The sequence below is a fragment of the Plodia interpunctella genome, chromosome 16 (genome assembly GCF_027563975.2).
Source record: "Plodia interpunctella isolate USDA-ARS_2022_Savannah chromosome 16, ilPloInte3.2, whole genome shotgun sequence".
NCBI lineage: Eukaryota > Metazoa > Arthropoda > Insecta > Lepidoptera > Pyralidae > Plodia > Plodia interpunctella.
This window is the reverse complement of record NC_071309.1, coordinates 7501-33743: the sequence shown is the minus strand read 5'-3', so window position 1 is coordinate 33743 and position 26243 is coordinate 7501. Positions and strand designations below refer to the sequence as shown.

General features: G+C 60.8%; 2 protein-coding genes and 1 long non-coding RNA gene across 3 annotated transcripts; all 3 read left to right on the top strand.

The window, feature by feature from the left end:
- The first annotated feature begins 4124 nt into the window (after positions 1–4124).
- LOC128676509 (uncharacterized) lies at positions 4125–6134 on the top strand. Its single transcript, XM_053756647.1, has one exon. It carries the CDS (start codon positions 4125–4127, stop codon positions 6132–6134), a length of 2010 nt encoding a protein of 669 aa, XP_053612622.1.
- Positions 6135–9493: 3359 nt separating this feature from the next.
- LOC135309876 (uncharacterized) lies at positions 9494–25849 on the top strand. Its single transcript, XR_010370110.1, has 2 exons — positions 9494–9563; positions 25641–25849. It is a non-coding gene; the product is annotated as an uncharacterized LOC135309876 (long non-coding RNA).
- LOC128676536 (uncharacterized) lies at positions 12265–12780 on the top strand (the record flags this gene model as incomplete). The annotated part of the gene is made up of 1 exon (XM_053756689.1): positions 12265–12780. A coding segment is annotated over exon 1 (516 nt), but the record flags the coding sequence as incomplete, so codon positions are not given.
- Positions 25850–26243: the final 394 nt, after the last annotated feature.

Here is a 26243-nt window from a genome sequence, read left to right as displayed (position 1 = left end):
CGTATTGCGTCCCCCCCCTTCCTACTTGGATCGGAGACACAGACGGGCTGGTGGCGATCACCTCTCCTCGAACTGGAGATCGCCCACCCCTCTCGAGAATTGATTGTGGCCCGGGATACGCGGCGGCAAAATGGGGAGAGTTTGCCATAGTTGCGGCATACTTCTCCCCCAACAGGCCGCTGCGTGACTTTGAGGTCTTTCTCGAGAGGGTTGGTGAGGCGATTGGGAGAGCGGCGCCAGCACCGGTGCTACTGATGGGAGACCTCAACGCCAAGCACTCGGCTTGGGGTTCTCCTGTCGACGATCCGAGGGGAGAGGCCCTGTACGACTGGGCTGTGGGTTTGGGGCTTGAAGTCCTAAACCGGGGCAACGTCGACACATGCGTGCGGCGGAACGGGGCGTCGATTGTCGACATATCCTTCGCGAGCCCCGTCATTGCCGCGCGTGTCGTGGACTGGCGTGTCCTGGAGGACGTGGAGACCCTTTCGGACCACAGGTACATCCGAATGGGGGTCTCCAACAGGCCCCAGCAGCCCGTGCAGGGCTTGAGGGGGCGCGACCGGGGGTTCCCGAGATGGAGTCTGGCTAGCCTCGACAGGGACCTGGCTGAGGAGGCGGCCATGACTGAGGCATGGATTGGACCCACACCAAGCCGTTCCCTTGGTGTGGACGAGAGGGCAACAGGCCTTCGAGCGTCGCTCACGCGAATTTGCGACGCTTCGATGAGGAGGTCCGGGCCGCCGGCTGCAAAAACGGCGGTTCACTGGTGGTCGGAAGAGATTGCTGCTCTCCGATCCGCCAGTAACCGAGCCAGACGCGAGTATACGCGTTGCAGACGGCGGCGTAATGTCGTTGACGGAGAGGAGGCGCGGCTGCACCTCGCTCTCCAGGAGGCCAAAAGGACCCTGTCGGCTGCGATAGCCAAGGCCAAGGACGACGCTTACAAGGAGTTCTTGGCCACGCTCGACAGGGACCCATGGGGGAGGCCATACAGGACCGTACGCAACAAACTGCGATACGCCCCCCCCACGGCCTCCATAGAACCGGGCCTCCTCAAGCGGATCGTGGAAGGCCTGTTCCCCTCTGCTGAGGAGTTTGTCCCTCCGAGGATGTCGGCCCCTGAACGGGAGTCCACCACGGCGAGCGTGCCACCGGTGACTGATGAGGAATTTGACTGGGGACTAAAACGTCTGGAGGGCCGCAGAAAGGCCCCAGGCCCAGACGGGGTCCCTGGTCCTGTACTCCCGGTGGCGGCGAAGCACATTGGGAGCCGCCTCAGAGAACTGTTCGACGACTGCTTGTCGACGGGGCGGTTCCCAAAGCCGTGGAAAGAAGGCCGGCTTGTCCTTATCAGGAAAGAAGGCCGGCCTGAGGACTCTCCTTCGGGGTGGAGGCCCCTCCTGATGCTGGACGAGACGGGAAAGCTGCTGGAGCGCATTGTTGCAGCCCGAATCGCCCAGCATCTGGAAAACACTGGGCCCAATGTGTCGGACTGCCAATATGGCTTTAGAAAGGGGCGGTCCACCATTGACGCCATCGGGGCCTTGAGGACATTCTCGGAGGAAGCAATTGGAGGAGGGGGAGGGGCTGTCGGCGTATCGCTTGATATCGCGAACGCCTTCGGCTCCCTCCCTTATGAAGTGATAGAGGAGGCGCTCCGGTATCACGGAGTGCCCCTCTATCTAAGGAACCTCGTAGGGCACTACCTAACAGGAAGGGTGGTGCTCTACGAGGACAAAGAGGGAAGGAAGTCGAGGGCGATGACCTGTGGCGTTCCCCAGGGTTCGGTTTTAGGCCCCCTGCTGTGGAACGTCGGCTTCGACTGGGCCATCCGCGCGGCCCTACCCCCCCGGACAATAGTCATCTGCTATGCGGATGACACAATGGTGGCTGTCCGGGGGGAGCAGTTGGAGAGCACCCTTAGGGCCGCGGCGGTCGCGGCAGACCTGATGCTCACACGCATCAGGATGCTGGGACTAAGGGTGGCCCTTAGCAAATGTGAGGTCATCGCCTTCGGGAGGAAGCGCAGTTGGAGACCGCCCTCAAACGAATGCGTTCCCATTGGCGGGGAGAGAGTCCAGGTGAAGCCGTACTTAAAGTACCTGGGCATCATCCTGGACTCACGCTGGGACTTCGGGGAGCACTTTCGTCAATTGGCTCCCCGAGTAATAGGTGCAGCGTCGGCAATGAGCCGTCTGCTGCCCAACGTCGGAGGGCCTGGCGCCTCGTGCCGCCAGCTGTATGCGGGTGTTACCCGCAGCATGGCGCTGTACGGGGCACCGATCTGGTCGGACAGGCTCTCCACAGCCAATAAGGCCCGGCTGCGTAGGCCACAAAAAGTGGTGGCCAATCGCATCGCCCGGGCCTATGTGACGGTGGCTTGGGCAGCGGCTTGCGCTCTTGCCGGAACCCCGCCATGGGAACTGGAGGCCCAGGTACAAACAGAGGTGTACCGGGAGCGGGCCAGGTGCAGGTCACTTGGAATCAGGCTCGCTCCCAGGGAAATGAGGGCGGTCAGGCAGCTGGCCGTGGATAGACTGCGCGAGCGATGGAAAGTTGAGCTTGAAAACTCCCCATATGGTGTAAGAACCATTGGGGCGCTCCTGCCATCGCTCGCAGATTGGGTTGGAAGAGGCCACGGCCAGCTGACCTATAGGTTGACGCAGGTAATGACCGGACACGGGTGCTTCGGTCATTACCTGCACAGGATTGGAAGGGAGGAGAGCGCGGTCTGCCATGAGTGTGGGGAGCCGGATGATACGGCACAACACACTCTGGCAGACTGCGAAAGGTGGGCAGAGGAGAGAGTGGTCCTCGTGGTTGAGATGGGAGGAGACGACCTTGCGCTGCACAGCGTCGTAGAAAAGATGCTGTGCAGCGAAAGGTGCTGGGATGCGGTGGCTTCCTTCTGCGAGGCTGTCATATCGCAGAAGGAGGCCGCTGAGAGGGTGCGTGAGGCGCAAGCCAACGCCCCTCTAAACAGGAGAGGCAGACGTGGCAGGCGGCGGGCACGATTCGCCCGTCGTCTGCTGCGGTGAGGACGCCTGGCGAGGCAGAACCGGGGGGCGTCGTGGTGAAATGTCCGCGATCCCATGGCGCCCCCATCAACGGTCGGTTGGAAAACGCCGCAGGAGGTTTTAGTGGGTAGTCTGGGCCGACAGCGGCCTGGGAGCCCCACACTCCGGGGGAGATGTTCTTCCCCTGGGTCGCCCGTAAATGGGTTTCCTCCTGCGAGAACAAAAAAAAAAAAAAAAAAAAAAAAAGGTTAGGTTAGGTTAGGTTAGGTTAGGTTAGGTTAGGTTAGGTTAGGTTAGGTTAGGTTAGGTTAGGTTAGGTTAGGTTAGGTTAGGTTAGGTTAGGTTAGGTTAGGTTAACGAGGTGTAGTGTGCTGAACGAGGTGTAGTGTGCTGAACGAGGTGTAGTGTGCTGAACGAGGTGTAGTGTGCTGAACGAGGTGTAGTGTGCTGAACGAGGTGTAGTGTGCTCAACGAGGTGTAGTGTGCTAACGGAGGTGTAGTGTGCTAACGGAGGTGTAGTGTGCTAACGGAGGTGTAGTGTGCTAACGGAGGTGTAGTGTGCTAACGAGGTGTAGTGTGCTAACTGAGGTGTAGTGTGCTAACTGAGGTGTAGTGTGCTAACTGAGGTGTAGTGTGCTAACTGAGGTGTAGTGTGCTGAACTGAGGTGTAGTGTGCTAACTGAGGTGTAGTGTGCTAACTGAGGTGTAGTGTGCTAACTGAGGTGTAGTGTGCTAACTGAGGTGTAGTGTGCTAACTGAGGTGTAGTGTGCTAACTGAGGTGTAGTGTGCTAACTGAGGTGTAGTGTGCTAACTGAGGTGTAGTGTGCTAACTGAAGTACTCTGGTTATTAATCGGCGCTAAGGGCGAATTCGACGTCCTCTATTGGTTTTTATTTGTTTTGACGGTTCAGTGTCTTGGCTCCTTGTTGAGTTGAGGCACTGACAAGATCCTATTGTTGGTCAGTTGTATCTGACCAGAGCTATTGGATCGCTGGTGCGTTCTTATAGCCAGGCAGAGGCCAATTTCTGCCCTCTGTCTGTAGACTGTGATTTGTTTTGCCCCATTTGGGGCGATCTATTTCTGGCGTGGTCACTTCCCGGCCCAATATGGGTAGGAACGTGGCCAAATCTTCGAGGGGAAGATCTCTGACCCCAAGGGGGAAGAGATCAACCGGGGGGGTTAATGAGGACGTGGGTGAGAAAACGATCAGCCGGTCGGAGTCGCTGTACTTCTCGGACGGCGACTCGGACGGGTCAATCGATCTTCCGGAGATCAAGATGGGCGGGGAGAAGCGGGGTCAAGCCCCAAAAAGGAAAGCTTCGGAGGATGTTGAGGAGGCCGAAAGGGCTTCCAACAAGCTTTCCTCCGTCACGAGGGGCCGGGCTGCTCGTCGGGGCTCGTATTCTGGGACGGCCGAGGCGAGGGAAAGGCTCCGCGATCTCTCGGCGGACTATGCCCAGTTCGAGCGGGAGTTAGAGAGGGCTGGTACTAGCAGCTACTTGAAGGGTACGGAGCAGACCAGTAAGAGGTGCTTGGTGGATGAGCACCTCGAGGTCGTGAGGGCTGCTGCCCAGAGAGTTTTGGCGGAGGCCGGAAAATCCGGCAATTTGAAAGGGACTGCATGGCGGGCCATGAATGAGGCCTGCCATGATATTATTGTGGCGGCTGGGAAAATTGAGGCCCAGTGTGAGGAGTCGGAAGCTGTCCGCATACTCAGAGCGGACAACAAGAGAATGCGGGAGCAGCTTTCGCTCCTCCAACAAGAGACAAAGGCCCTCCGCACAGCCTTTGCCGAACGGGTGACTCCGGCGCCGACAGAGGCCCAAACAGCGGCAAATGCCCCCTCTCTTGAGGACATCAGGGGACTCCTCTCCGAATGGAAGGAGTCCTTTGAGAGGAACATGTTCCTCAAGTTGGGGGGAATGGTAAACGACCGCCTCAAAGAGGCGGAGAAAAGGGGCATCCTGGCCCCGGAGCCCATCGTTCGGCCGCCACTCGCAGCTGACGCGAAGAGGAAGGAGGCCGAAACACTGGCCTCAAAAACAGGGCGAAATTATGCTGGTGCTGTAGCGGGGGCCACCCTCATGCCCCCAGCTCGACCTGGGCCTGCACCCAAAGCTGTCGCAGGCAAAAAGCAGCCCAAACAAGGGACCGTACAGGCCCAGGTACCCATCGAAACACCTGCCGAAGTGCCTCCGCCCCATGAAGGCGAACAGGGGTGGGCCGAGGTGGTTAGGAGGGGGAAAAAGAAGGGGAACAAACCCTCCCCTTCTGCCCAGCAGGAGCCTACCCCTGTGAAGGCCCCCAAGGCGAGCGCACAGCCGCCCAAAAAAGTGAAATTCACCGCACCCAAGACTTCGGCGGTAGTGGTGACCCTCAAGCCGGAATCCAAACTGGATTACCGCACGGTAATATCGAGGGCCACCACTATCGACCTTTCGTCGATTGGGGTGGATCACGTGTCGGCTGTGCGTGGAACGGCAACGGGGGCCCGCATCATCGAGATACCCGGGGCTGACAGTGGGGCTGCGGCGGACAGCCTCGCAGAGAAGCTCCGGGAGGTCATAGGGACTGAGGCGGAGGTCACAAGGCCCTTCAAGGCGGCGCAAATAAGGGTCTCTGGACTCGATGAGGGAGTGACGCCAGAGGCCCTAAAAGAGGCCACAGCGAGGGCGGGAAAATGTCCACCGGGACAGGTCAGGGTGGGAAACATCCGCATAGCGCCGGATATGACGGCGGCGGTAATCATCACCTGCCCTGTGGCGGCTGCCAACGCCCTAATAGACGAGGGGCGCCTTCTTGTCGGTTGGACAGCTGCCAAGGTCAGGGGGCTGGAGGCCCTGCCCATGCGGTGCTACCGGTGCATGGGCATAGGCCACACCAGAGCCCTCTGTCCGTCCCCGGTGGACAGATCGGAGTTATGCCATCGCTGTGGCAAATCTGGGCATACTTCCTCAGAGTGCGGGGCCAGTGAACCCTGGTGTGCGGTGTGTTATGCGCACAAGTTGGCCGCCAAACACACAATGGGCGGCCCATCGTGCAATCCCCCGCGCACGCGGGGCAAACTGGCCCCTCCAAAAAGGGGAGCCTCCGAGGGCACCACGATGGAGCACTAATGACAGACGGGTCTGCGCAACAGGTTGAGGTGCTGCAGGCCAACGTCAACCACTGCGCCCGTGCACAGGACCTGCTAGTCCAGCACGTGGCGGAGTGGTCTATTGGTGCTGCCGTCGTGGTGGAACCGTATTGTGTCCCCCCCCTTCCTACTTGGGTCGGAGATGCGGACGGGCTGGTGGCAATCACCTCTCCCCGAACTGGGGATCGCCCGCCTCTCTCGAGAATCGACAGTGGCCCGGGTTACGCGGCGGCAAGATGGGGAGAGTTTGTCATAGTCGCGGCATACTTCTCCCCCAATAGGCCGCTGCGGGCCTTTGAGGATTTTCTCGAGAGAGTGGGTGAGGTAATTGGGAGAGCGGCACCAGCACCGGTGCTACTGATGGGAGACCTCAATGCTAAGCACTCGGCATGGGGCTCTCCCGTCGACGACCCGAGGGGGGAGGCCCTGTACGATTGGGCTGTGGGCGCGGGGCTTGAAGTCCTGAACCGGGGCAACGTTGACACATGCGTGCGGCGGAACGGGGCGTCGATTGTCGACATATCCCTTGCGAGTCCCGTCATTGCTGCACGCGTTGTAGATTGGCGTGTCCTGGAGGACGTGGAGACCCTCTCAGATCACCGGTACATCCGGATGGGGGTCTCCAACAGGCCCCAGCGGCCCGTACAGGGCTTGAGGGGGCGGGCCCGGAGGTTCCCAAGGTGGAGTCTGACTAGCCTCGACAGGGACCTGGCTGAAGAGGCAGCCATGACCGAAGCATGGGCGAGACCCACACCAAGCCGGTCCCTTGGTGTGGATGAGAGGGCAACAGGCCTTCGGGCGTCGCTCACGCGCATATGCGACGCCTCGATGAGGAGGTCCGGGCCGCTGCCTGCAAAAACGGCGGTTCACTGGTGGTCGGAGGAAATCGCCGCACTCCGATCCGCCAGTAACCAAGCCCGTCGTGAATATACACGTTGCAGGCGGCGGCGTAATGTCGTGGACGGAGAGGAGGCGCGATTGCACCTCGCTCTCCAGGAGGCCAAAAGGACCCTGTCAACTGCGATAGCCAAGGCCAAGGACGACGCCTTCAAGGAGTTCTTGGCCACGCTCGACAGGGACCCATGGGGGAGGCCATACAGGACCGTACGTAATAAACTGCGATACGCCCCCCCCACGGCCTCCATAGAACCGGACCTCCTCAAACGGATTGTGGAAGGCCTGTTCCCGACGGCTGAAGAGTTTGTTCCTCCGAGAATGTCGGCCCCTGAACGGGAGTCCACCACGGCGAGCGTGCCACCGGTGACGGATGAGGAATTTGACTGGGGACTGAAGCGACTGGAGGGCCGTAGAAAGGCCCCTGGTCCGGATGGAGTCCCTGGTCAGATACTCCCGGTGGCGGCGAAACACATTGGGAGCCGCCTTAGAGAACTGTTCGACGACTGCTTGTCGACGGGGCGGTTCCCAAAGCCGTGGAAAGAAGGCCGGCTAGTCCTTATAAGGAAAGAAGGCCGGCCTGAGGACTCTCCTTCGGGGTGGAGGCCCCTCCTGATGCTGGACGAGACGGGGAAGATGCTGGAGCGCATTGTCGCAGCCCGAATCGTCCAGCATCTGGACAACGTGGGGCCCAATGTGTCGGACCGCCAATATGGCTTCAGGAAAGGGCGGTCCACCATTGATGCCATCGGGGCCTTGAGGGCGTTCTCGGAGGAAGCAATTGAGGAAGGGGGAGGGGCCGTTGGCGTGTCACTCGATATAGCAAACGCCTTCGGCTCCCTCCCTTACGAAGTGATAGAGGAGGCGCTCCGGTATCACGGAGTGCCCCTCTATCTAAGGAACCTCGTAGGGCACTACCTAACAGGAAGGGTGGTGCTCTACGAGGACAGGGATGGGCAGAAAGCGAGGGCGATGACCTGTGGCGTTCCCCAGGGGTCGGTATTAGGTCCCCTGCTGTGGAACGTCGGTTTCGACTGGGCCATCCGCGCGGCCCTACTCCCCCGGACAATAGTCATCTGCTATGCAGATGACACAATGGTGGCTGTCCGGGGGGAGCAATTGGAGAGCACCCTTAGGGCCGCGGCGGTCGCGGCAGACCTGATGGTCACGCGCATCAGGATGCTGGGACTGAGGGTGGCCCTCAGTAAATGCGAGGTCATCGCCTTCGGCAGGAAAAGGAAATGGAGACCGCCCTCGAACGAGAGTATTCCCATTGGCGGGGAGAGAGTCCAGGTGAAGCCGCACATGAAGTACCTGGGCATCATCCTGGACTCACGCTGGGACTTCGGGGAGCATTTCCGTCAACTGGCTCCCCGAGTAATCAGTGCGGCGTCGGCGATGAGCCGGCTGCTGCCCAATGTCGGAGGGCCTGGTGCCTCGTGCCGTCATCTGTATGCGGGAGTTACCCGCAGCATGGCGTTGTACGGGGCACCGATTTGGTCGGATAGGCTCTCCGCGGCCAATAAGGCCCGGCTGCGTAGGCCACAGAGAGTGGTGGCCAATCGCATCGCCCGGGCCTATGTGACGGTGGCTTGGGCGGCAGCTTGCGCCCTAGCCGGAACCCCGCCATGGGAACTGGAAGCCCAGGTCCAGACAGAGGTGTACCGGGAGCGAGCCAGGTGCAGGTTGCTGCAAATTAGGCTTGCTCCCAGGGAAATGAGGGCGGTCAGGCAGCTGGCCGTGGACAGACTGCTCGAGCGATGGAAAGTTGAGCTGGAAAACTCCCCATATGGCGTGAGAACCATTGGGGCGCTCCTCCCATCGCTCGTAGACTGGGTCGGAAGAGGACACGGTCAGCTGACCTTTAGGATGACGCAGGTAATGACCGGACACGGGTGCTTCGGTCATTACCTGCATAGGATCGGAAGAGAGGAGAGCGCGGTCTGCCATGGGTGTGGGGAGCCGGATGATACGGCCCAGCACACTCTGGCAGACTGTGAAAGATGGGCTGAGGAAAGAGTGGAGCTTTACGTGGAGCTGGGAGGAGTCGACCTTGCGCTGCACAGTGTCGTGGAAAAGATGCTGTGCAGCGAAAGGTGCTGGGATGCGGTGGCTTCCTTCTGCGAGGCTGTCATGTCGCAGAAGGAGGCTGCCGAGAGGGAGCGGGAGGCGCAAGCCGACGCCCCTCTGAACAGGAGAGGCAGAGGTGGCAGGCGGCGGGCACGTTACGCCCGTCGTCTGCTACGATGAGGACGCCTGGCGAGGCAGAACCGGGGGGCGTCGTGGTGAAATGTCCGCGATCCCATGACGCCCTCATCAACGGTTGGTTGGAAAACGCCGCAGGAGGTTTTAGTGGGTAGTCTGGGCCGGCAGCGGCCTGGGAGCCCCACACTCCGGGGGAGATGCTCTTCCCCTGGGTCGCCCGTAAATGGGTTTCCTCCTGCGAGAACAAAAAAAAAAAAAAAAAAAAAAAAAAAAAAAAAAAAAAAAAAAAAAAAAAAAAAAAAAAAAAAAGGTTAGGTTAGGTTAGGTTAGGTTAGGTTAGGTTAGGTTAGGTTAGGTTAGGTTAGGTTAGGTTAGGTTAGGTTAGGTTAGGTTAGGTTAGGTTAGGTTAGGTTAGGTTAGGTTAGGTTAGGTTAGGTTAGGTTAGGTTAGGTTAGGTTAGGTTAGGTTAGGTTAGGTTAGGTTAGGTTAGGTTAGGTTAGGTTAGGTTAGGTTAGGTTAGGTTAGGTTGGGGAACCACCCCACAGTGCTTGCGTCCACGTCGCGTTCCCCGGGCAACGTCGCGTCCTAACCACCGTAACGGAGTGGTTAGGCCGACGGCTAAAGTGCACTGTGCAGTAGGAGCAACTCGCTAAAATGAATGGTACTCAACTGCGGGACGCCTCCGGGCGTTTCTTGAAAAAGGGCCCTTCTCAGGGCCACCCTAACGGCCCTTCTCAGGGCCACCCAAACGGCCCTTCTCAGGGCCACCCAAACGGCCCTTCTCAGGGCCAACTAAAGGGAAGGAGTGGAAAGCGTGGGGGGAAGATTTCGGTGGGGGGAGAGAAAAGTTCGGGCGGGAAGGACGGAACTGATAAGGAGCGGTCCAGGTCCGAACATGAAGAAAGTCGCGGTGGATCGGAAGGGGAAACAATGGCGGATGAGAGTGGTGTGGCTACGGTCCAAGGAAGGCTGTGGAACCCGTTGGGAAGTGTGGGCTCCATCACCTCGCTGTCCGAATCGGTGCTGGGTGCCAAGCGCCTCTACTCGGAGGTAGCGAGTGGGTCCGGATCCGGTTCGGACACGGAGGTTGATTGGACACGGCCGGAAATATTGCCGAAGGCAAAAAGAGGGAAGGCTCGAGGTGCCTCGAATATGACGGGAGCCCGGGCTGAAACGCGAAGGAGTCGGGAGGAGGATGTGGAGGCCTCCTTCTCAGCCACTCTGGGAACTCGGGCCTTCCGGAGGGGAGAACACCCGAGTGGGGACGAGGGGTCGGATGTGGCCCCCATTGAGGTACGGGACTTCAGTGCCTTGGGTGCTGACGGACTTATGGCTACTGCGGTGGAGAGGCTGGGAATTATAACCAGCCTCGTCAGAAAGACCACCGCCTTCAAGGGGGGCTTCAGCGCGAAGATTCTGCGTGCCTCTACGGACATCAGGGATATCATGGATACCCTGGTGTCGCGTAACGAGTCGGACGAAGTACGGCGCCTCAGGGCTGATAATGGTCGCCTCCAAAGAGAGGTGGCCAATATGAGGGCAGAGGTCGCTGCGCTCCGCAGCGGGTTTGAGGAGGCTCGCCGCGAGGTCAACCAGGCTGCGCGAGCTGCGGAACAGCGGGCAGGTGCACCTGCAGAGGAAGAGAGGCTGATGGAGAGGCTGGAGGCTTCCATAGCCAAAATGATAGATGGCCGCCTAGCAGAGCTGAAGACTTGCCTCCCTCGGATGGTCACCCGCCCACCTCTGGCGGGTGACAGTTCGAGGGTGGCCAGGGCCACTAGGGCGGCCATTGCGGAGGCCTCCGGATTGAGTCCGGCGCTGCTGCCTAAGCGGACGGGAATGGAAGGCCGTAGAAGGGAAAGTGCTGAGGAGGGGATGGAGTGGGGGCCGTCGACCTCTGCAGTTCCGGACGAGTTCCCGGAGCTCCCTGGAGTTGAGGATGGGCCGACGACCTCGGCAATTCTGGTCGACGGATCCCCGGAGCTCCCCTGGGTTGAGGTTGGGAGGAGGAGCAAAGGGAAGGGAAAGGGCAAAAAATCCAAGCCCAAGCCCGAGGCGGTACCCAAGGGGGCCCCCTCAACCGTGCCCAAGCCCACGGCGGCGCCCACGGGGGCGCCTAAGTCTGTGCCCAAGCCTACGGCGGCGCCCGCGGAGGCGCCTACGTCTGTGCCCAAGGAGTCCCCCAAGGCGGCGCCACTGAGGGTGGTGAAAAAACTGTCGGCCCCTAGCTCCTCGGCTGTAATTCTTAAGTTACAGCCGGAGGCAGTGCAAAATGGGGCCACATACAGTTCCGCCCTCCTCAAGGCCGAGCAAGAGGTGAACCTGGAGGAGCTGGGCATTGGCTCGCTTCGGATTCGCCCGAGTGCGACCGGAGCGAGATTAATTGAGGTCCCCGGCTCCTCTAGCTCAGGCAAGGCGGACGCACTTGCTTCGGCCTTGAAGGTGGCCCTGGCCGGCGTCGTGGACGTTTTCAGGCCCGTCAAAACTGCGGATTTCCGCGTGACGGGACTGAATGATGCGGCAACGGCGCAGCGGATAAAGGCTGCGGTCGCGCAAGCCGGGAGCTGCACGGAGGACCAGGTCTGGGTGGGTGAAATCCGCTCAGACTGGCGGGGCTCTGGCTCTGCCCTGATGCGCTGCCCGGTCACGACGGCCAAAAAGCTGATCGAGGCGGGCAGCCTCACGGTAGGCTGGAGCCGGGTGCAGCTCCGGCACCTGGAGGCGCGCCCCATGCACTGCTACAAGTGCATGGGGAAGGGGCACACTGCATCGCTGTGCCCCTCGCAGACGGACCGCAGCCGGCTCTGCTATAGGTGCGGGGAGGCAGGGCATTTGTCCGCCTCCTGCACAGCGGAGCCCCGCTGCGCGGTATGCCGCGACGCCGGCAAGCCGGCGGGCCACGTGATGGGGGGTAGGGCCTGCAACCCACCCCCGATCCGAGGGAAAGGGCCGTCCCCTCCTCCGCGCGAGGGAAGGCAAGGGGAGGCGCCAGTCGGCCAAATGGAGGAGTGATGGGGGTCACCTTCCTCCAGGCCAACCTCAACCACTCCGCTAGGGCGCAGGACCTCCTCCTGCAATCCATGGCGGAGTGGGATCTGGATGTCGCGGTGGTCGCGGAGCCGTACGCGGTTCCCTCCCTGCCCCACTGGGCGGGGGATCTGGGTGGCCTCGTGGCCATCGTGGCTAGGCCTGGTGCCGCCCCTCCCCTCGCGATTAAGAAGAGAGGGAACGGCTTTGTGGTGGCGGTTCGGGGAGAGTACGCCATAATTGGTGTTTACTTCTCCCCGAACCGGGATTTGCCGGCCCTGGAGCGGTTCTTGGATGCTCTGGGGCCGGAGATAAGGCGGTTAGCGCCCCTAAAGGTCTTCGTGGCCGGTGACTTCAACGCCAAATCAACGGCGTGGGGGAACCCGGCCACGGAGCCCAAGGGGCGAAAGGTGGAAGAGTGGGCGCTGGCCGCGGGGCTGTCTCTCCTAAACAGGGGGACAGCCCACACGTGCGTGCGACGGACGGGCGGATCGGTGGTGGACCTGACGTTCGCCACCCCCTCCGCCGCGCGCTCCGTGTCGGACTGGAGGGTGGAAGGGGGGGTGGAGACACTCTCGGACCACTTGTATATTCGGTTCGAGGTGTCGGCCGCCCCCCAATGTCAGGCGGCATCATCGTCCCGGGTGCGCAGCCGGTTCCCGCGCTGGGCCCTTACGCGGCTTGACCGGGAGCTGGCGGAAGAGGCGGCCATCGTCGGCCGCTGGAGCCTCCCGCCTCTAGACGGAATGGGGGTGGACGACGCGGCTGACCGTCTCGGCGACGCTTTCACAGTGGTGTGCCGGGCGGCCATGCCAAGCGTAGGTCGAGCCCCCCCTAGGCGGGCGGTCTATTGGTGGTCGGCGGAGATTGCCGCCCTTCGCGTCGCCTGCAACGCGGCCCGAAGGGCCTATAGTCGAAGCAGGCGGCGCAGTCCCCGGGACGAGGAGAGGGATGGTCAGCTGTATGCGGTGTATGTGGAAAATCGCAAGGAGCTGCAGCTGGCCATCGGTCGGGCCAAGGAGGAAGCCTTCGAGGAGCTGGTGGAGGGTATCGAAAGAGACCCATGGGGCCGGCCGTATAAGTGGGCGCGAGACAAATTGCGCCCACAGGCGACCCCGCTAACGGAGACCCTTCAGCCAGCTCTGCTGGGGGAGATTGTCGGGGATCTATTCCCCGGCAATCCGCGAGGGTTTTCTCCTCCGAGGATGGCCCGACAGCCGCCTGACGCGGAGGGAGAAGAGATGGAGGCGGATCCGCCTCCCGTCACCGACGTCGAAATGGAGGTGGTCCTCGACCGCCTCCAGACAAGGAAGAGGGCACCGGGTCCAGACGGGGTGCACGGGAAAGTGCTTGCGCTGATTCTCGTGCACCTCGGGGAGGAGTTTCGGGGGCTGCTCAACCGCTGTCTGCGAGAGGGGCAGTTCCCGAAATTATGGAAGGAGGGCCGGCTCTGCCTTATTCCGAAGGGGAGCCGGCCCTTGGACTCGGCTTCGGCGGTGCGACCTCTGGTCCTGCTGAGCGAGGCTGGGAAGGCCCTAGAGAGCGTTGTGGCCTCTCGCCTCGTTCGGCATGTGGAGGAAGGCCCGGGACCGCGTCTCTCTGATGTGCAGTACGGATTCCGGGCCAAGAGGTCCACCATCGACGCCCTCAGGCGTCTGCGGTCGGTGACGGAGGAGGCGGATCGAGAAGGCGATGTGACCCTGGCGACGTCTTTAGACGTCGCCAACGCCTTCAACAGCATCCCGCACAGTGTAATACGGGAGGCACTCCGGTACTTTGGGGTGCCCTCGTACCTGCGGCGGCTGTTGGGGGTGTACCTGGAGGATCGTGTTGTCCTGTACGAGGACGGGGGGGGTCGTATGGTTCGGCGGAGCGTCGGATGCGGTGTGCCACAGGGGTCGATTCTCGGCCCTATCCTGTGGGACATCGCATACGATTGGGTCCTGCGGTGCCGGCTTCCCCCCGGGACGGGTGTCATCTGCTATGCGGATGACACTCTCTTCACGTCCCGGGGTGCGAATTTCGGTGAGGCGGCGCGGCTGGCCGAAACGGGCCTCGTCCTTTTGGTCGGCCGCATAGAGAGGTTGGGGCTTCGGGTCCGACTGGATAAGACCGAAGTCCTCCTCTTCCGCGGGGCCCGGACGCGAGGACCTCCCCCAGGGGCGCGCCTCCAGGTGGGTCATGAGGAGTTGAGGGTGAGTGCCCAGATGAAATACCTGGGCCTCATCCTCGACGGGAGATGGTCCTTTGTCCCCCACTTCCGAGAGCTGGGGCAAAGGATCATCAGGACGGCTGCGTCGCTGGGCCGACTCCTGCCCAATCTGGGTGGGCCCAGCGACGCTGTACGGAAGCTGTACTCCGGCGTGTGCCGGAGTATGGCGATGTACGGCGCCCCCGTTTGGGTGGACGCCCTTGCCGCGGAGAATAAGCGCCTTCTCCGGCAGGCGCAGAAGGTGATCGCGGTAAGGGCGATACGGGGGTACCGTACAGTGGCGTTCTCTGCGGCCACAGCCCTCGCGGGCGACCCGCCGTGGGAGTTGGTGGCGGAGGTGCTCGCCGAGGTTTACCACTTTGTGGCGAACAGGAGGGAAATCGGCGAGCACCCCTCGCCTGAGATGGTCCGGCGGGTCCGCTTGCGAGGGCAAGCGGAACTCATGCGGAGGTGGGAGGCAGACCTGGCGCGGGCAACGTACGGTGTACGCACAGTGGAGGCCCTGCGCCAGGTCCTGGAGAGATGGATGTTGAGGCGGCGCAAGCCTCTCACCTTCCGCATGACGCAGGTGCTCACCGGGCATGGCTGCTTCGGTGAGTACTTGCACCGCGTGGCCCAGCGGGAGACCGAGCCGGTCTGCCACGATTGTGGCGAGGCTCGGGACACTGCTCAACATGTTCTAGAGCAGTGTCCCAAGTGGAGTCGGCAGCGCCACGATCTGGTGGCAGTGCTCGGTGGAGTGGATCTGTCGCTCCCGAGTGTCGTCAATGCGATGCTCGGGAGTGACGGAGCCTGGGCGGCAGTGGCCTCCTTCTGTGAGACTGTTATGTCACAGAGGGAGGCCGAGGAAAGGAACCGCGAGGACCACCCCCTCGCGGAGCCGATCCGCAGAAGGCGGACGGGGGTGCGACGCAGGCGCTACCTTGCGCGCCTGCAGGCGCCCCCCTAAATCGGTGGGACTAGTCCCACCCGACGGCAGGGGTCCACCAGGTGTCGGTGGGCCCCTGAGAATGGTGAGTCCGGTCTCTGGCGAAAGAGACCGGCCAGTCGCTGAGGCGTCTTGTGTTAGATAGATCCGAGGCGCCTCCCTGTAAAGCGGCCGATGGCACCCGCAGGGGTTTAGTGGGTAGTCTGGGCTGGATAGCGGCCCAGGAGTCCCACACTCAGTGCGTAAATGCATTCCCCTGCGAAAACAAAAAAAAAAAAAAAAAAAAAAAAAAAAAAAAAAGGTTAGGTTAGGTTAGGTTAGGTTGGGGGTCACCTTCCTCCAGGCCAACCTCAACCACTCCGCTAGGGCGCAGGATCTCCTCCTGCAATCCATGGCGGAGTGGGATTTGGATGTCGCGGTGGTCGCGGAGCCGTACGCGGTTCCCTCCCTGCCTCACTGGGCGGGGGATCTGGATGGCCTCGTGGCCATCGTGGCTAGGCCTGGTGCCGCCCCTCCCCTCGCGATTAAGAAGAGAGGGAACGGCTTTGTGGTGGCGGTTCGGGGAGAGTACGCCATAATTGGTGTTTACTTCTCCCCGAACCGGGATTTGCCGGCCCTGGAGCGGTTCTTGGATGCCCTGGGGCCGGAAATAAGGCGGTTAGCGCCCCTAAAGGTCTTCGTGGCCGGTGACTTCAACGCCAAATCAACGGCGTGGGGGAACCCGGCCACGGAGCCCAAGGGGCGAAAGGTGGAAGAGTGGGCGCTGGCCGCGGGGCTGTCTCTCCTAAACAGGGGGACAGCCCACACGTGCGTGCGACGGACGGGCGGATCGGTGGTGGACTTGACGTTCGCCACCCCCTCCGCCGCGCGCTCCGTGTCGGACTGGAGGGTGGAAGGGGGGGTGGAGACACTCTCGGACCACTTGTATATTCGGTTCGAGGTGTCGGCCGCCCCCCAATGTCAGGCGGCATCATCGTCCCGGGTGCGCAGCCGGTTCCCGCGCTGGGCCCTTACGCGGCTTGACCGGGAGCTGGCGGAAGAGGCGGCCATCGTCGGCCGCTGGAGCCTCCCGCCTCTAGACGGAATGGGGGTGGACGACGCGGCTGACCGTCTCGGCGACGCTTTCACAGCGGTGTGCCGGGCGGCCATGCCAAGCGTAGGTCGAGCCCCCCCTAGGCGGGCGGTCTATTGGTGGTCGGCGGAGATTGCCGCCCTTCGCGTCGCCTGCAACGCGGCCCGAAGGGCCTATAGTCGAAGCAGGCGGCGCAGTCCCCGGGACGAGGAGAGGGATGGTCAGCTGTATGCGGTGTATGTGGAAAACCGTAAGGAGCTGCAGCTGGCCATCGGTCGGGCCAAGGAGGAAGCCTTCGAGGAGCTGGTGGAGGGTATCGAAAGAGACCCATGGGGCCGGCCGTATAAGTGGGCGCGAGACAAATTGCGCCCACAGGCGACCCCGCTAACGGAGACCCTTCAGCCAGCTCTGCTGGGGGAGATTGTCGGGGATCTATTCCCCGGCAATCCGCGAGGGTTTTCTCCTCCGAGGATGGCCCGACAGCCGCCTGACGCGGAGGGAGAAGAGGTGGAGGCGGATCCGCCTCCCGTCACCGACGTCGAAATGGAGGTGGTCCTCGACCGCCTCCAGACAAGGAAGAGGGCACCGGGTCCAGACGGGGTGCACGGGAAAGTGCTTGCGCTGATTCTCGTGCACCTCGGGGAGGAGTTTCGGGGGCTGCTCAACCGCTGTCTGCGAGAGGGGCAGTTCCCGAAATTATGGAAGGAGGGCCGGCTCTGCCTTATTCCGAAGGGGAGCCGGCCCTTGGACTCGGCTTCGGCGGTGCGACCTCTGGTCCTGCTGAGCGAGGCTGGGAAGGCCCTAGAGAGTGTTGTGGCCTCTCGCCTCGTTCGGCATGTGGAGGAAGGCCCGGGACCGCGTCTCTCTGACGTGCAGTACGGATTCCGGGCCAAGAGGTCCACCATCGACGCCCTCAGGCGTCTGCGGTCGGTGACGGAGGAGGCGGACAGAGAAGGCGAGGTGACCCTGGCGACGTCGTTAGACATCGCCAACGCCTTCAACAGTATCCCGCACTGTGTAATACGGGAGGCGCTCCGGTACTTCGGAGTGCCCTCGTACCTGCGGGGGCTGTTGGGGGCGTACCTGGAGGAGCGGGTCGTCCTGTACGAGGACAGGGGAGGTCAAATGGTCCGACGGGGCGTCGGGTGCGGTGTCCCGCAGGGGTCGATTCTCGGCCCTATCCTGTGGGACATCGCATACGATTGGGTCCTGCGGTGCCGGCTTCCCCCCGGGACGGGTGTCATCTGCTATGCGGATGACACTCTCTTCACGTCCCGGGGTGCGAATTTCGGTGAGGCGGCGCGGCTGGCCGAAACGGGCCTCGCCCTTTTGGTCGGCCGCATAGAGAGGTTGGGGCTTCGGGTCCGACTGGATAAGACCGAAGTCCTCCTCTTCCGCGGGGCCCGGACGCGAGGACCTCCCCCAGGGGCGCGCCTCCAGGTGGGTCATGAGGAGTTGAGGGTGAGTGCCCAGATGAAATACCTGGGCCTCATCCTCGACGGGAGATGGTCCTTTGTCCCCCACTTCCGAGAGCTGGGGCAAAGGATCATCAGGACGGCTGCGTCGCTGGGCCGACTCCTGCCCAATCTGGGTGGGCCCAGCGACGCTGTACGGAAGCTGTACTCCGGCGTGTGCCGGAGTATGGCGATGTACGGCGCCCCCGTTTGGGTGGACGCCCTTGCCGCGGAGAATAAGCGCCTTCTCCGGCAGGCGCAGAAGGTGATCGCGGTAAGGGCGATACGGGGGTACCGTACAGTGGCGTTCTCTGCGGCCACAGCCCTCGCGGGCGACCCGCCGTGGGAGTTGGTGGCGGAGGTGCTCGCCGAGGTTTACCACTTTGTGGCGAACAGGAGGGAAATCGGCGAGCACCCCTCGCCTGAGATGGTCCGGCGGGTCCGCTTGCGAGGGCAAGCGGAACTCATGCGGAGGTGGGAGGCAGACCTGGCGCGGGCAACGTACGGTGTACGCACAGTGGAGGCCCTGCGCCAGGTCCTGGAGAGATGGATGTTGAGGCGGCGCAAGCCTCTCACCTTCCGCATGACGCAGGTGCTCACCGGGCATGGCTGCTTCGGTGAGTACTTGCACCGCGTGGCCCAGCGGGAGACCGAGCCGGTCTGCCACGATTGTGGCGAGGCTCGGGACACTGCTCAACATGTTCTAGAGCAGTGTCCCAGGTGGAGTCGGCAGCGCCACGATCTGGTGGCAGTGCTCGGTGGAGTGGATCTGTCGCTCCCGAGTGTCGTCAATGCGATGCTCGGGAGTGACGGAGCCTGGGCGGCAGTGGCCTCCTTCTGTGAGACTGTTATGTCACAGAGGGAGGCCGAGGAAAGGAACCGCGAGGACCACCCCCTCGCGGAGCCGATCCGCAGAAGGCGGACGGGGGTGCGACGCAGGCGCTACCTTGCGCGCCTGCAGGCGCCCCCCTAAATCGGTGGGACTAGTCCCACCCGACGGCAGGGGTCCACCAGGTGTCGGTGGGCCCCTGAGAATGGTGAGTCCGGTCTCTGGCGAAAGAGACCGGCCAGTCGCTGAGGCGTCTTGTGTTAGATAGATCCGAGGCGCCTCCCTGTAAAGCGGCCGATGGCACCCGCAGGGGTTTAGTGGGTAGTCTGGGCTGGATAGCGGCCCAGGAGTCCCACACTCAGTGCGTAAATGCATTCCCCTGCGAAAACAAAAAAAAAAAAAAAAAGGTTAGGTTAGGTTAGGTTAGGTTAGGTTAGGTTAGGTTAGGTTAGGTTGTGCTAAGTGTACTGAGGGTGCTAAGTGTACTGAGGGGTGCTAAGTGTACTGAGGTGTGCTAAGTGTACTGAGGTGTGCTAAGTGTACTGAGGTGTGCTAAGTGTACTGAGGTGTGCTAAGTGTACTGAGGTGTGCTGAAGTGTACTGAGGTGTGCTAAGTGTACTGAGGTGTGCTTAAGTGTACTGAGGTGTGCTAAGTGTACTGAGGTGTGCTAAGTGTACTGAGGTGTGCTAAGTGTACTGAGGTGTGCTAAGTGTACTGAGGTGTGCTAAGTGTACTGAGGTGTGCTAAGTGTACTGAGGTGTGCTAAGTGTACTGAGGTGTGCTAAGTGTACTGAGGTGTGCTAAGTGTACTGAGGTGTGCTAAGTGTACTGAGGTGTGCTAAGTGTACTGAGGTGTGCTAAGTGTACTGAGGTGTGCTAAGTGTACTGAGGTGTGCTAAGTGTACTGAGGTGTGCTAAGTGTACTGAGGTGTGCTAAGTGTACTGGAGGTGTGCTAAGTGTACTGAGGTGTGCTAAGTGTACTGAGGTGTGCTAAGTGTACTGAGGTGTGCTAAGTGTACTGAGGTGTGCTAAGTGTACTAGAGGTGTGCTAAGTGTACTGAGGTGTGCTAAGTGTACTGAGGTGTGCTAAGTGTACTGAGGTGTGCTAAGTGTACTGAGGTGTGCTAAGTGTACTGAGGTGTGCTAAGTGTCCCGAGGTTGTGTCGAGTGCAATTGAGGTGTTTTGGTGACTACTCTGTCATCAAGAGTTTTCTCTTGGTTTATTTTTGTTTTTGACGGGTTCAGTGTCTTGGCTCCTTGTGGAGTTGGGGCACTGGCAGGATCCTATTCTTCTTTACAAAAAGTAAGGTTGTGCTGTTGACCACAGCTACCAGACCGCTGGTGCGGGGTAGCTCAACTTTTTGTAACCAGGCAGGGGCCAGTTTCTGCCCCCTGTCTGTGGGTTTTTGCTTTGTTTTTGCCCTATTTGGGGCCAATAATTTGGTGTGGTCACGTCTGGCCCAACATGGGTAGGAACGTGGCCAAGTCTTCTAGGGGAAGATCTCTGACCCCAAGGGGGAAGAGAACTACCGGGGGGGGTAACGAGGTGGTGGTGAACGTTGAAGAGGGCGAGAAGACGGCAATCAGCCGGGCGGAGTCGCTCTATTTTTCGGACGGCGATTCGGACGGGTCTGTCTGGCTCCCGGACGTTATGATAGGCGGAAAGGAGCGGGGCCAAGCCCCAAAGAGGAAGGCTTCAGAGGACGTTGAAGAGGCGGAAAGGGCCTCCAACAAGCTTTCCTCCGCTTCGAGAGGCCGGGCTGCTCAACGCAGCTCCTATGCTGGTACGGCCGAAACCAAGGAGAGGCTTCGAGACCTCTCCGCGGACTACGCTCAATTCGAGCGCGAGCTGGAAATGGCCGGTACCAGCAAATATCTGAGGAGCAACGAGGAGAGCAGGAAGAGGTGCCTCGTTGACGAGCACCTCGAGGTTGTAAGGGCGGCAGCCCAAAAGGTCTTGGCGGAGGCCGGAAAAGCCGGCAACCTAAAGGGGACGGCATGGCGGGCCATGAACGAGGCCTGCCATGACATAATTGTGGCGGCCGGAAAAATCGAGGCGCAATGCGAGGAGTCGGAGGCTGTCCGCATACTCAGGGCGGATAATAAGAGGATGCGGGAGCAGCTTTCGCTCCTCCAGCAGGAGACGAAGGCCCTGCGCACGGCCTTTGCCGAGCGCACGTCGACGGCGCTGAATGAGGCCCAACCAGCGGTGGGTGCCCCCTCGCTGGAGGACATTAGGGGACTCCTTTCTGAATGGAAGGAGTCCTTTGAAAGGAACATGTTCCTCAAGTTGGGGGGCATGGTTAATGACCGCCTCAAGGAGGCCGAGAAAAGGGGCTTCTTGGCTCCTGAACCGATTATCCGGCCGCCTCTGGCAGCCGACAAGAAAAAGGAGGCTGAAAAGGAGGCTGAACCGTCGGTCCCAAAAACTGGGAAAAGCTATGCCGGTGCAGTTGCGGGGGCTACTCTAATGCCCCCGGCACGTCCTGGGCCTGCACCCAAGGCAACACCAGGTAAAAAGCAGCCCCAACAGGTGATGGTGCAGGCCCAGACACCTGCTGGGCAACCTACTGAAGTACCTCCGCCTCAGGAAGGTGAACAAGGGTGGGCTGAGGTGGTCAAGAGGGGGAAAAAGAAGAGGAGCAAACCCTCCCCCTCTGCCCAGCCGGCGCCCACCCAAACGGAGGCCCCCAAGGCGAGCGCACAGCCGCCTAAAAAGATTAGGTTCACCCCACCTAAGACTTCGGCGGTGGTGGTGACTCTCAAGCCGGAATCCAAAATGGATTACCGATCGGTGATAACGAAGGCCACCACCATCGACCTTTCGTCGATAGGGGTGAACCACGTCTCGGCGGTTCGCGGTACGGCAACGGGGGCCCGAATTATCGAAATACCCGGAGCTAATAGCGGGGCTGCGGCGGACAGTCTCGCAGAAAAGCTCCGGGAGATCATCGGTAGCGAGGCGGAGGTGAAGAGGCCGTTTAAGGCGGCACAAATCAGGGTCTCCGGCCTTAATGAGGGAATAACGCCGGAGGCCCTAACTGAGGCCACAGCGAGGGCGGGAAAATGTCTACCGGGACAGGTCAGGGTGGGTAATATCCGTATGGCGCCGGACATGACGGCGTCGGTGATCATCACCTGCCCTGTGGCGGCTGCCAACGCCCTCATAGACGAGGGGCGTCTCCTCGTTGGTTGGACGGCCGCCAAGGTCAGGGGGCTGGAGGCCTTGCCCATGCGGTGTTTCCGGTGCATGGGCATAGGCCACACCAGAGCCCTCTGCCCGTCCCCGGTGGACAGGTCGGAGCTGTGCCATCGCTGTGGCAAAACAGGGCACATGTCTGCAGAGTGCGGGGCCAGCGAACCCTGGTGCGCGGTGTGTTACGCGCACAAGATGGTCGCCAAGCACATAATGGGCGGCCCCTCGTGCAATCCCCCGCGCACGCGGGGCAAACTGGCCCCCGCAAATAAGGGAGCCTCCGTGGGCGCCGCGATGGAGCACTAATGCCAGGCAGGCCTGCGCAACAGGTTGAGGTGTTGCAGGCCAATGTTAACCACTGCGCCCGTGCACAGGACCTCCTAGTCCAGCACGTGGCGGAGTGGGGCATTGGTGCTGCCGTCGTGGTGGAGCCGTATTGTGTCCCCCCCCTTCCTACTTGGATCGGAGACACGGACGGGCTGGTGGCAATCACCTCTCCCCGAACTGGAGATCGCCCACCCCTCTCGAGAATCGACTGTGGTCCGGGATACGCGGCGGCCAAGTGGGGAGAGTTTGCCATAGTTGCGGCATACTTCTCCCCCAATAGGCCGCTGCGGGCCTTCGAGGACTTTCTCGAGAGGGTGGGTGAGGTAATCGGGAGAGCGGCGCCAGCACCGGTGCTACTGGTGGGAGACCTCAACGCCAAGCACTCGGCGTGGGGCTCTCCCATCGACGATCCGAGGGGAGAGGCCCTGTACGATTGGGCTGTGGGTTTGGGGCTTGAAGTCCTAAACCGGGGCAACGTCGACACATGCGTGCGGCGGAACGGGGCGTCGATTGTCGACATATCCTTCGCGAGCCCCGTCATTGCCGCGCGTGTCGTGGACTGGCGTGTCCTGGAGGACGTGGAGACCCTCTCGGACCATAGGTACATCCGAATGGGGGTCTCCAACAGGCCCCAGCAGCCCGTACAGGGCTTGAGGGGGCGGGACCGGGGGTTCCCAAGATGGTGTCTGGCCAGCCTCGACAGGGACCTGGCTGAGGAGGCGGCCATGACCGAGGCATGGACAAGACCCACACCAAGCCGTTCCCTTGGTGTGGATGAGAGGGCAACAGGCCTACGTGCGTCGCTTACGCGCATTTGCGACGCATCGATGAGGAGGTCCGGGCCGCCGGCTGCAAAAACGGCGGTTCACTGGTGGTCGGAAGAGATCGCTACTCTCCGATCCGCCAGTAACCGAGCCCGTCGCGAGTATACGCGTTGCAGACGGCGGCGTAATGTCGTGGAAGGAGAGGAGGCGCGGCTGCACCTCGCTCTCCAGGAGGCCAAAAGGACCCTGTCGGCCGCGATAGCCAAGGCCAAGGACGACGCCTTTAAGGAGTTCTTGGCCACGCTCGACAGGGACCCATGGGGGAGGCCATACAGGACCGTACGCAATAAACTGCGATACGCCCCCCCCACGGCCTCCATAGAACCGGACCTCCTCAAAAGGATCGTGGAGGGCCTGTTCCCCTCTGCTGAGGAGTTTGTCCCTCCGAGGATGTCGGCCCCTGAACGGGAGTCCACCACGGCGAGCGTGCCACCGGTGACGGACGAGGAGTTTGACTGGGGACTAAAGCGTCTGGAGGGCCGCAGAAAGGCCCCAGGCCCAGACGGGGTCCCTGGTCCCATACTCCCGGTGGCGGCGAAACACATTGGGAGCCGCCTCAGAGAGCTGTTCGACGACTGCTTGTCGACGGGGCGGTTCCCAAAGCCGTGGAAAGAAGGCCGGCTTGTCCTTATCAGGAAAGAAGGCCGGCCTGAGGACTCTCCTTCGGGGTGGAGGCCCCTCCTGATGCTGGACGAGACGGGCAAGCTGCTGGAGCGCATTGTTGCAGCCCGAATCGCCCAGCATCTGGACAATGTTGGACCCAATGTGTCGGACTGCCAATATGGCTTTAGAAAGGGGCGGTCCACCATTGATGCCATCGGGGCCTTGAGGACGTTCTCGGAGGAAGCAATCGAGGGAGGGGGAGGGGCCGTCGGCGTATCGCTTGATATCGCGAACGCCTTCGGCTCCCTCCCTTATGAAGTAATAGAGGAGGCGCTCCGGTATCACGGAGTGCCCCTCTATCTAAGGAACCTCGTAGGGCACTACCTAACAGGAAGGGAAGTGCTCTACGAGGACAAAGCGGGACGGAAGACGAGGGCGATGACCTGTGGCGTTCCCCAGGGTTCGGTCTTAGGCCCCCTGCTGTGGAGCGTCGGTTTCGACTGGGCCATCCGCGCGGCCCTACCCCCCCGGACAATAGTCATTTGCTATGCAGATGACACAATGGTGGCTGTCCGGGGGGAGCAATTGGAGAGCACCCTTAGGGCTGCGGCGGTCGCAGCAGACCTGATGCTCACACGCATCAGGATGCTGGGACTAAGGGTGGCCCTTAGCAAGTGCGAGGTCATCGCCTTCGGGAGGAAAAGAAAATGGAGACCGCCCTCAAACGAATGCGTTCCCATTGGCGGGGAGAGAGTCCAGGTGAAGCCGTACTTAAAGTACTTGGGCATCATCCTGGACTCACGCTGGGACTTCGGGGAGCACTTTCGTCAATTGGCTCCCCGAGTAATAGGCGCAGCGTCGGCAATGAGCCGTCTGCTGCCCAATGTCGGAGGGCCTGGCGCCTCGTGCCGTCAGCTGTATGCGGGCGTTACCCGCAGCATGGCGCTGTACGGGGCGCCGATCTGGTCGGACAGGCTCTCCACAGCCAACAAGGCCCGGCTGCGTAGGCCACAAAAAGTGGTGGCCAATCGCATCGCCCGGGCCTATGTGACGGTGGCTTGGGCAGCGGCTTGTGCTCTTGCCGGAACCCCGCCATGGGAACTGGAAGCCCAGGTACAAACAGAGGTGTACCGGGAGCGGGCCAGGTGCAGGTCACTTGGCATCAGGCTCGCTCCCAGGGAAATGAGGGCGGTCAGGCAGCTGGCCGTGGACAGACTGCGCGAGCGATGGAAAGTTGAGCTGGAAAACTCCCCATATGGCGTTAGAACCATTGGGGCGCTCCTCCCATCGCTCGCCGACTGGGTTGGAAGAGGCCACGGTCAGCTGACCTATAGGTTGACGCAGGTAATGACCGGACACGGGTGCTTCGGTCATTACCTGCACAGGATTGGGAGAGAGGGGAGTGCGGTCTGCCATGAGTGTGGGGAGCCGGATGATACGGCCCAACACACTCTGGCAGACTGCGAAAGGTGGGCGGAGGAGAGGATGGTCCTCATTGTGGAACTAGGCGGAGATGACCTTGCGCTGCACAGCGTCGTAGAAAAGATGCTGTGCAGCGAAAGGTGTTGGGATGCGGTGGCTTCCTTCTGCGAGGCTGTCATGTCGCAGAAGGAGGCCGCTGAGAGGGAGCGTGAGGCGCAAGCCAACGCCCCTCTAAACAGGAGAGGCAGACGTGGCAGGCGGCGGGCACGTTTCGCCCGTCGTCTGCTACGGTGAGGACGCCTGGCGAGGCAGAACCGGGGGGCGTCGTGGTGAAATGTCCGCGATCCCATGGCGCCCCCACTAACGGTCGGATGGAAAACGCCGCAGGAGGTTTTAGTGGGTAGTCCGGGTCGGCAGCGGCCTGGGAGCCCCACACTCCGGGGGAGATGTTCTTCCCCTGGGTCGCCCGTAAATGGGTTTCCTCCTGCGAGAACAAAAAAAAAAAAAAAAAAAAAAAAAAAAAAAAAAAAAAAAAAAAAAAAAAAAAAAAAAAAAAAAAAAAAAAAAAAAAAAAAAAAAAAAAAAGGTTAGGTTAGGTTAGGTTAGGTTAGGTTAGGTTAGGTTAGGTTAGGTTAGGTTAGGTTAGGTTAGGTTAGGTTAGGTTAGGTTAGGTTAGGTTAGGTTAGGTTAGGTTAGGTTAGGTTAGGTTAGGTTAGGTTAGGTTAGGTTAGGTTAGGTTAGGTTAGGTTAGGTTAGGTTAGGTTAGGTTAGGTTAGGTTAGGTTAGGTTAGGTTAGGTTAGGTTAGGTTAGGTTAGGTTAGGTTAGGTTAGGTTAGGTTAGGTTAGGTTAGGTTAGGTTAGGTTAGGTTAGGTTAGGTTAGGTTAGGTTAGGTTAGGTTAGGTTAGGTTAGGTTAGGTTAGGTTAGGTTAGGTTAGGTTAGGTTAGGTTAGGTTAGGTTAGGTTAGGTTAGGTTAGGTTAGGTTAGGTTAGGTTAGGTTAGGTTAGGTTAGGTTAGGTTAGGTTAGGTTAGGTTAGGTTAGGTTAGGTTAGGTTAGGTTAGGTTAGGTTAGGTTAGGTTAGGTTAGGTTAGGTT

Coding starts and splice junctions, on each gene's coding strand:
- LOC128676509 (XM_053756647.1), top strand. CDS start 4,125: ATGGGTAGGAACGTGGCCAAATCTTCGAGGGGAAGATCTCTGACCCCA.